Source organism: Abrus precatorius, unplaced genomic scaffold (genome assembly GCF_003935025.1).
Source record: "Abrus precatorius isolate BTA unplaced genomic scaffold, Abrus_2018 Scaffold11, whole genome shotgun sequence".
Classification (NCBI taxonomy): domain Eukaryota; kingdom Viridiplantae; phylum Streptophyta; class Magnoliopsida; order Fabales; family Fabaceae; genus Abrus; species Abrus precatorius.
In genome coordinates this window covers 22491295-22499945 of record NW_020874303.1, presented here as the reverse complement: position 1 = coordinate 22499945, position 8651 = coordinate 22491295, and the positions used below count along the sequence as shown (strand labels likewise).

The 8651-nt window shown below is 29.1% G+C and overlaps 1 protein-coding gene across 3 annotated transcripts; it reads right to left on the bottom strand.

The window, feature by feature from the left end:
- Positions 1-3666, bottom strand: LOC113855393 (probable arabinosyltransferase ARAD1). 3 transcript variants are annotated; one of them, XM_027487021.1, is made up of 6 exons: positions 3615-3666; positions 3478-3514; positions 2428-3117; positions 1628-1924; positions 1269-1364; positions 2-640 (listed from the first exon to the last, which is right to left on the bottom strand). In XM_027487021.1, exons 3-6 carry the CDS (start codon positions 2893-2895, stop codon positions 218-220), a joined length of 1284 nt encoding a protein of 427 aa, XP_027342822.1. In that variant the 5' UTR covers positions 2896-3117; positions 3478-3514; positions 3615-3666; the 3' UTR covers positions 2-217. The 3 variants fall into 3 exon arrangements, with proteins under 3 accessions (XP_027342821.1, XP_027342822.1, XP_027342823.1); XM_027487022.1 differs by having other exon boundaries at positions 52-640; positions 2428-3337; positions 3615-3665; XM_027487020.1 differs by having other exon boundaries at positions 1-640; positions 2428-3514.
- Positions 3667-8651: the final 4985 nt, after the last annotated feature.

The window sequence follows — 8651 nt, the reverse complement described above, 5'->3', positions numbered from 1 at the left end:
AAGGAATACATTTTAACATTAAAAAACTGTAAATTTTATCTACTGTACATAATAAATAACTTCTTGTTATAAAATGAGAGTAAAATTGTAAAAAAAAAATAGAGAGAAGAATATGATGAATAAGAGAGAATCTCAATTTCAAATGATATTCATCCTTCTCAGGAATCATCTCCGCAACTGAAGAGAGTGAATGTACAAGAACATGAAAGTCTAAAAATCATCTCTTCCGCCACCAATCTGGGATTTTTAACCTCCGGCTTCTATGAACATAAAGTCTGACCCCTGGAAGCTTGTGCTTGACCTGTCTCCACAGCATATTAACAGCATCTTCTCTTTTTGCAGGGTACTGGAATTCATAATGATGGGAGATGTTTTTAAGCTGCCTCCACATTTCAGTCCATTTCTCCTTTGGAAATCTATGAAGCTGATCGACCATGTAGCCAGGCTGTAATGCCTCTTTGAAAGAGAAGAAAATCGAGAACTGGGAGTAGTCAATCTCATCCTCAAATGGGAGTTCAATTTGATCGCTCACAATGACAGGAACACAGTGGCTCACAATGGCATCAAAAAGACGGCAAGATGATGGTGTGTCTCCTGCTGGATGCAAACAGAACTTTGATGAACGCATCCCTTTAGACGACTGTTGTATCAAAAGCATTGGATAGAAGAAAACTCATTAATGATTTTAGCATCATAAGAAAAGGGGGACAAAAGGAAAGAGAAAAACCAATTGACTATAATTCCCCTCCCGCAGCAAAGATAGTAACTGATTTAGAAAATATCATAAAGGAAGTTTCAAGCTCTTTGCACCCTCAAAATGGAAGATGTTAGACTCAGGGTTGATATGAATGTTTTAAGAGAGAGCGAGAAATTAAAACTAGTACTCTTTCACAGATGCAAGCTTTCAGGACATTGGTGATTGTATGGTTTGTCTTGCAAAATAAATAAATAAATAATCCCCCTTTGGAGACGATGCATTTTGTCCACAAAAGGCAAAGCAAATTGTGTGTCAGCAATCAAATTGAGCGTCAGAATGCATGGGGAATACATTACATAGAGAAGAACATCACACAGTCATTTCCTTTTGTGTAAGTTATCCAAATTATCTTTTGCTTTTCTAAAGTGATTCTCACTTATGCATTACAATGATGAGGAAGAAAAATAATAGTAAAATCAATCTTATAAACGGTTAACCACAAAAATTCTAACTGCAGGTAAGCCATAAAAAAGGACGATTCAAATATCAATTACATAACTATACTGCATACCGCTTTTATGTTGTCTCCAGTAGCAACACTTCGCTCATAGTGAACATCATCATAACCAGACAATATCTTTGCTAGTTTAACACGAACAATGCCATCCTGCAAACATCACAGACCTCACAAAATCAATAATCATGGAATTTAGAGAAGAAAAAGCTCTTCTAAAGTGAGATTGTTTTTAAAGGGAGCTAAAGGTATATCCACCATTGAATTATAGTGAGACAAAATCACAAAGCAGTTTATATTAAACAAAAGGGTGGATACAGCCTTACATGCCCACTTTAAAGACAAACTTACTTTAGGGGAACCCCGTCATATTAAGAAATGTGTTATTCCTATAATTAACTCTTGGTTAGACATACATCCTTCCTGAAAGTCCTCCCTCGGAAGAAAAGCAGTGTGGAGCGAGACTCATACGGATCTTGAGACTCATCATGTGTAAAAGAATCCACAACATGGACGTATGGGGTCACTACATCTTTGTTCAAATTAGACATGCCTTTGGGGTAACGGCCAAAATCCACGACAACCTGAATAGACTCATTCAATTGATCTCGTAGGAACCTAAAGGCATTTGGGTGTGTAATGGGAAATACGTGGTCTCTACCTCTAGACCTTTGCCAGTATTTGGATTTCTTTAAGAATTCCAATAGATCAACCTGACACCAGAAACAACCCTGTTTAACATTGATAACAGAGATTTAAAAAAACAAGAGCTCCGATGCACAGTTAGGCACCACCCTGCATTTTTTTTTTAATTACAATGAAGGCATGGCAAGATAATAATACACATAAACATGTTTACATCAACTTATAAAACACTTAAAAACAAAAGAGTATTATCATAACACATCATACATAGAAAATAGCTTTTATTTTCAGTAGCACAAACACAATTAAACGCTAGCATTTATCAATTTCTTATGATTTTCAGTATCTATGCTGTTTGACGAATATCCTATATGGTACATCTTCAAGTATCCTTACTAATTACATTCTATAGCTCGTTAAACATGCAAAGGAAAGCAGTGAAACTAACTGCATTGTAATTTTGTAATCGAACCATTCATCAATCAATTTCCAGAGAAAGAGACAACCAACGATCAGTTAAAGCCTTCGTCAATTGCGAACGAAGAAACCTAGCAACAAATCGGTGACGCACCTGCAATTGGCGATCAATCTCCGTGGCCGAATCCGTCATGGTGTGGCCATGCGTGTTGAAACTCAAGGAAGAGAAAAAAGGCACAAAGAACGCATCAGCGAGTTCCGGATCCAAAACCCTAACCGCTTCTCTGCCCTCGTCACTGTGAAGGAGCGAGCCCATCATCCAGTACTCCACGCTGTGCTGCTTTTTAAGCCCCCAATTGTCCGGCCACGGCGGAAAGTCGCGGGCGATGACGGGAGTTTCCGCCTTGTTCCGGTGATCAATCATGGCGACATTGAATCGGCGAGGAAGATCGTACATGTAGACACGAAGGGGTGGGTCGGGTGCACATGGAGCGGGTGCACCCGCTGATGACTTTAAGTTGGGGTTGAAGTAAGATCGAATGTCGATTGTGCCAATGAAAATTGAGTAAGAAAGAATGAGTAACAGCACGAAAATGAATGAAAGAATCACTTTTCCATACATGTTTCTGTTCTTTTCTTCTTCTTCGTCTTCAAATTGTTTTGCGGTGTTTTAAATAATTAATATGTTATCTTCTTCTGTTGCTTCTGCTACGAGGTGCTTTCTTGTGATACCCATTTTCATAATTTCGTTCTTTCTCTCTACCTATCTAATTCTGTCGGGAAAATGTGCAGTGCACGAAGATGCACTTCTTCGTGATGAGCTTCTCTTAGCTTAAGTTGTTCCCTGTATTTTTTTGAGTAATGACTAATTATTCAATGAAAAATAATATTAATTATGATACAATTATGTTGATTAAACATAATAATAATAGTAATTAAGAATGTAGGAAGCTATGTGTTATGTACAGTAGATAAAATTTACAGTTTTTTAATGTTAAAATGTATTCCTTCATTTTAAATGTGTTAAATATAAGGTCTAAGGTCAGCACCTCTAGCCTTGCACGCTGCATTTGAAAAAATAACAATACGCTCAAATTGAGACCTTAAACGGCTTCGTTTAGGAGACGAAAAGCACAAACGTCGAATCCATAAATACCAGCAAACAATAAACCAATGTGAAGCAATAAAATCAAATAGAACTTACACTTGGTGGGATTATCGGGCTCTCTTGAGTACTTCACCTACGAAACAAAGATTGCAAAATAAAAAAATAAGTAAACAATTCAAAGAATCCTATTAACGAAGTGAATAAAGTAGAAGCATATATGCAAGAGAGGGTACCATGCGGGCTTAGTTTAGCACACCTTCACAGAAGTAAGAAATGGCTCTCGGCAACGCAGGATCAAGGGATCACGGAGTTTATATAGCGGGGCTTAAAACCCTTGTCTCATAGCTTTCAGACATTTGTTATATGGTGGGTCGATGAGGCCCAAATATTTTTGTCAAGGGCCCAAGGTTTAACTCGTCAATGCCTAGGAACCAAGAAAAGTCATTTGGGCCGAACCGAATCATGTAATATTTTTGTCAAGGGCCCAAGGTTTAACCCTTGCATATGAATTTTTATCATCTTGTATTCTTACACACATTTAAAAAAATGTATTATAAAATATACACTAAATAAAAATGTGTATTTATGATCTTGAAAGCATACAAAATTAATAGTTTTTTTAATTTTAATTAAGAATATCTGTTATAGTAAAAAAATTTAGTGGCTGTTTTTGTTTTTTATATTCTTACTTATAATTCATATACTTTTGTTTTTAATAGCAAACACATTTCATATGTTCTAATTATAAAATATGTTCGGTTACATTAATGCATTATTTTGTTCTCATTTTTTTCAAACTTGTCTTTCAATATTTTCTTTTTCGACATTTTGCCCGGTAAAATATCTGAGGCAGTAGCTGAATAAATACAATGTCCGAATCCTCAATCCAAACTTGTTCTGGGTGGGATAATTCATATTTTGCCAACACATGAGCTGGGTCATTAGTCCTTCTCCTAACAACATGGTTAATATTGAAAGCATGGAAAAGTGTTCCTAATTTTATACAATTAACTTTAAGTATAGCATCGTAATTATTTAATGTCCCTTCTCTTATATCCTTCATCATTCAAGGAAACAGCAAGCCACTTCCGAGTCCCGAAGCCTGTGTTACCATTTTTGTTGGTGTGCCATTAAACTTCATAGCTGTCACGGACCGCTGCTCCAATGCCCCACTCTGCATCCATTGACAAGGGGTCCACAATGATGAGTCTCACACCGACAGGCAGTACTTACGAAAATCAATTGTTAAAAATAAAATAAAATTATGACTTTTGTTAAATAGATAATAATAATAATAATAATAATAATAATAATAATAATAATAATAATAATATTTTATTTAGAAAAATATTTATTATATTTTTATAATTTTAATACAATAATTATATATTTTTTATTAAAAAAAATTATTTATAAATGCTTAAATTCAGTTCTTAATACTGAAATTAATAAAACTCATAAATTATATAACTTTACCAAAATCTGTTTAAATAAAAAAAGAATTTACAAATCTTGCGATTAATTAATAAAAGGGCTTTACAAATCTTGCCATTGATTGTTTAAATGACTTTGTTTTTAGTTGTAAGTCAAGTAAAATTTATTCTTTTCCTTATTTGTAATTGATAATTCTTATTGTTCTCTGTGTCTTGTTATTATGTATGTTAACAATTATTAAGACAATGCTCTTTGTTGGTTTTTCTTATTTTTAATATTTAATTTTTTTAATGTAAAATTACTAATTGTGTTTTTAATAAAATTCATTTATTTTTTAAAATCAAATCAAATATATAATTCATTTTTTTCATTTGTATGGAAGTTGTTTTCATTAATTTAATATTTATTTTATTGATTCACTATATTTTTATATCAAAATTGATTTTAATTTATTGAATCCTCTTTCGAATTAATTATTAAATTTTTACACGGGATTGGAAATAGACGGTCTTATTCTGTAATTTATCATGACATGTCATTTTAAGAAATCTGAACTGGTCACAATAATAACAACTTCGTTAACAAATCAAAATCAAAAGAATAAATAAATCAAAAGAAAAAATTGTTATTTTCTTTTAATAATTGTCAATATTTTAAAAGAAATGTTTTGGTTTAGGACATATTAAATAAAAAGAATAAATATATTTATATTTTAAAATATAAAAAATCAATAATTTCTTCGTAAAATTTATAAATATAAAAAATAGAAATATTTAATATATTTTTAAAAAAATTATAAAAGGAAGGTTAATAACATATTTTCTAATGCATTTTTATTATTAGATAAAATTTATTTAAAAATTTAAAAATATGGTGAAAAAATTAAGCTTATATCATTTTTATATTTTTAATAAATTTTAATTAATAATAATATATATTAAAAACTATATTTCTATCATTCATCGTAAATAGAAAAGTGACATTATTTCAAATTTCTTTAAAATTATTCTATGATTTAGATTCTCTCTAATTGTGGTAAGAATTGAATATCCAGTTCTATTTTTGCTTAAACAAAAATATATCTGCTTAAGTAAAAATATAAAAAATAACAAAATTTTTGTAAAAAAATTAATTTAAATAATTTTTTTTGGCTTAAACAAACTATTCTAATTTAAATGAATTGTGTTTTCTCTTTTTTTTTTTATACCTAACACTCTCTTCTCAACTTTCATATTCAATCCTCTTTAATCTCTATATTCAATCTTTATCTTACTCTCATACCTAATTTTTCTCTTCCTTTGACATCTCTTTCTTCTCTTCACTCCATATTCAATTCCTTTTTTCTCTCACCTTACCTCATAGTTAACTCTTCTTCTTTTGTTCATATTTAACTCTTCATCCACCGCTCCCTCTACCATAATTTTTATACCATTCACTCTTTTTATCTCTATCTATCTTTAGTCTTCTATCTTTTCTTATACTCATCGTCCATATTCTCAAATTCATAAATTTCATTTAAGGTAAAATAATTCAAACTATAAAAATACGTTGAAATTAATTTTACATAATTTTTTTTAACTATACCGTCCACTCCGTCAGTAAATTTTGCACCCTTCAAACAAAGTTGCAAAATTTTCCTTGACTGAGAAGTATAGTTCTCAAAAAAATGAGACTGCATCCCGATCCTATTCTATCAGGACCAGTTATCGAATGGGACATGCTACAAGTCATAAATGACCAGAAATGTTCTTTGACACGGAGGTATGCTGTAAACAAGTCAACAATGACAGCACTTCCTCCTTTTTTTTTTTTACAACCATCGTCCCTGAGACGTTGAAATTCTGGAATAATATTTATCAAACCCTTTTAAATTAATAGACATTTACCAAAATACACACAATATTAAAATAATAAATTATTTTGTTTCAAATGTAAAAGTATAAACTAAAAAAAGAACAGCTTTATTCAATATTTTAAAATTAATTCCATGTATCTCATAAATTAATTTTTATCAAACAAAGATAAGTAATTCTAACGTTTAGCATTTTTTAGTAACTGGAGATTTTTTTTGTGGTTGAAATATAAGAAAATATATGTCTTTAAAAAATTTATGAATCTTGTTCTCAAAATTAGTTATGATCTTAAAAGTTAAGTTTTACTTTACTGGAAATCAGATTTATTTACAGAAGAAAAAATAACAAGAAAGCCTCATATTGACCTATAATTAACACTGTATTTAACTTTGCATACTTAGAATTATTTTTTAACTGATTTTTATCTTTATATACATTTATTTTTAAAATTATTTTCTAAAATAAGAAAATAAAAATTATCAGTAAAAATCATTGTTCATTCTTTCTGTCTGAAATTAGTTGTCTCGTCATTTTGATTGGTTCATTGTTTGATGATTTGAAAATAAAAAATCAACGGTTGAGTTATGACTATGAACAGTGCATGCTTTATTAAGTACGTGGATGACAAGATATTTTCTTTTCTTTATAGAAACATAGTTTGCCAGAGTACCAAATAAAATTTTATATATAATAATTTTTTATTAAATATTATGAATTTTAATAAATATTTATTATTTATTAACTTTTTATCATACACCTTCGGACACTACATTGAAAAAACTGATAATTTAATGCAACTTCACACTTCCAACGAGCTCTCTTAGTTATTTTTTGCAAAAAGCTTTGATTTGGGATTTCTGTTTCTCATATTCCCACTTAAAAATAAGGTTTATTTATTTTGTACCTATATTATAATTATAATATCTTTTAATAATGATATATTTTTTAAAACACAAAAATATGGAAAAATATTAAATTTAAAATAAAAAAGTTATAGTTAGTATTTTTTATAAAAAATATTGAAGAAAATATAATATTTTTTTTTCTATTTTATTTGACGACACTTTTGTATCCAAAAACAATTTCTCATAGTCAACTGTAAGCATTATTAAAGAATGTATATTTCCTAATTTTTTTGGCATGCGATGACATCAACGGCGGCATGAATGCCAAGATATATCCGTTATTACTTTTATTTTAAAGAATACCATATAAAATAATTTTCTTATTATTATAGGTATAAGAAAATATTTTAAATAATAATTATTTAAATAAAAGTGAAACAAATATCTAAAAGGACAATAGACATATATACTTTTTAAAATATAGAATTTTATAGTTAATTAAATTTTCAAAAAGTTAAAATAATTAACTCATAAATTAATAAACTTTTTTAAAAAAATTAATGTTTAAAAATAATTTTTATTTTTATTCTTATACATTCCTTTAATTACCAAATAGAATTTTTAAATATATTTATATTTTTAAATAATATATATCTTATTTTATAAAATAGTAAGAAAGTTAATAAATTAAATAAAAATATAATAAAGATATAAAAAAAATATATTGCTAAAATTTGTATAAAAATCAATTCCAAAGATGCATCGAAAGTTCATTAGGTTGACTATTGCGCCTCCTCCAACGTACCTTTTTGAAAATGTGTATTGCCATTTAAAATATTATTATTATTTTAACTGATCAGTCAAAAATATAGTTTATATAAAAATAATTTTTAAAAAGGTAATGATAAACAGCGGCTTACTTTTTTTGAAGGTCACAATGTTCTGCAAGTCACTTTTTGACAAACATAAAATATGTTTTGAAATTTAAAATATAAATTTTTATGCTATATTTATTAATTTAGAATTTTCAGGTTGTGTGAAGTATTTTTACGATTGTTTACCGTGGTGAGAAATGCTAAATTATATATATTGGAGAATATTTTTCATGATGGTAATAGGTGAGTTTGGGATGTTAGTT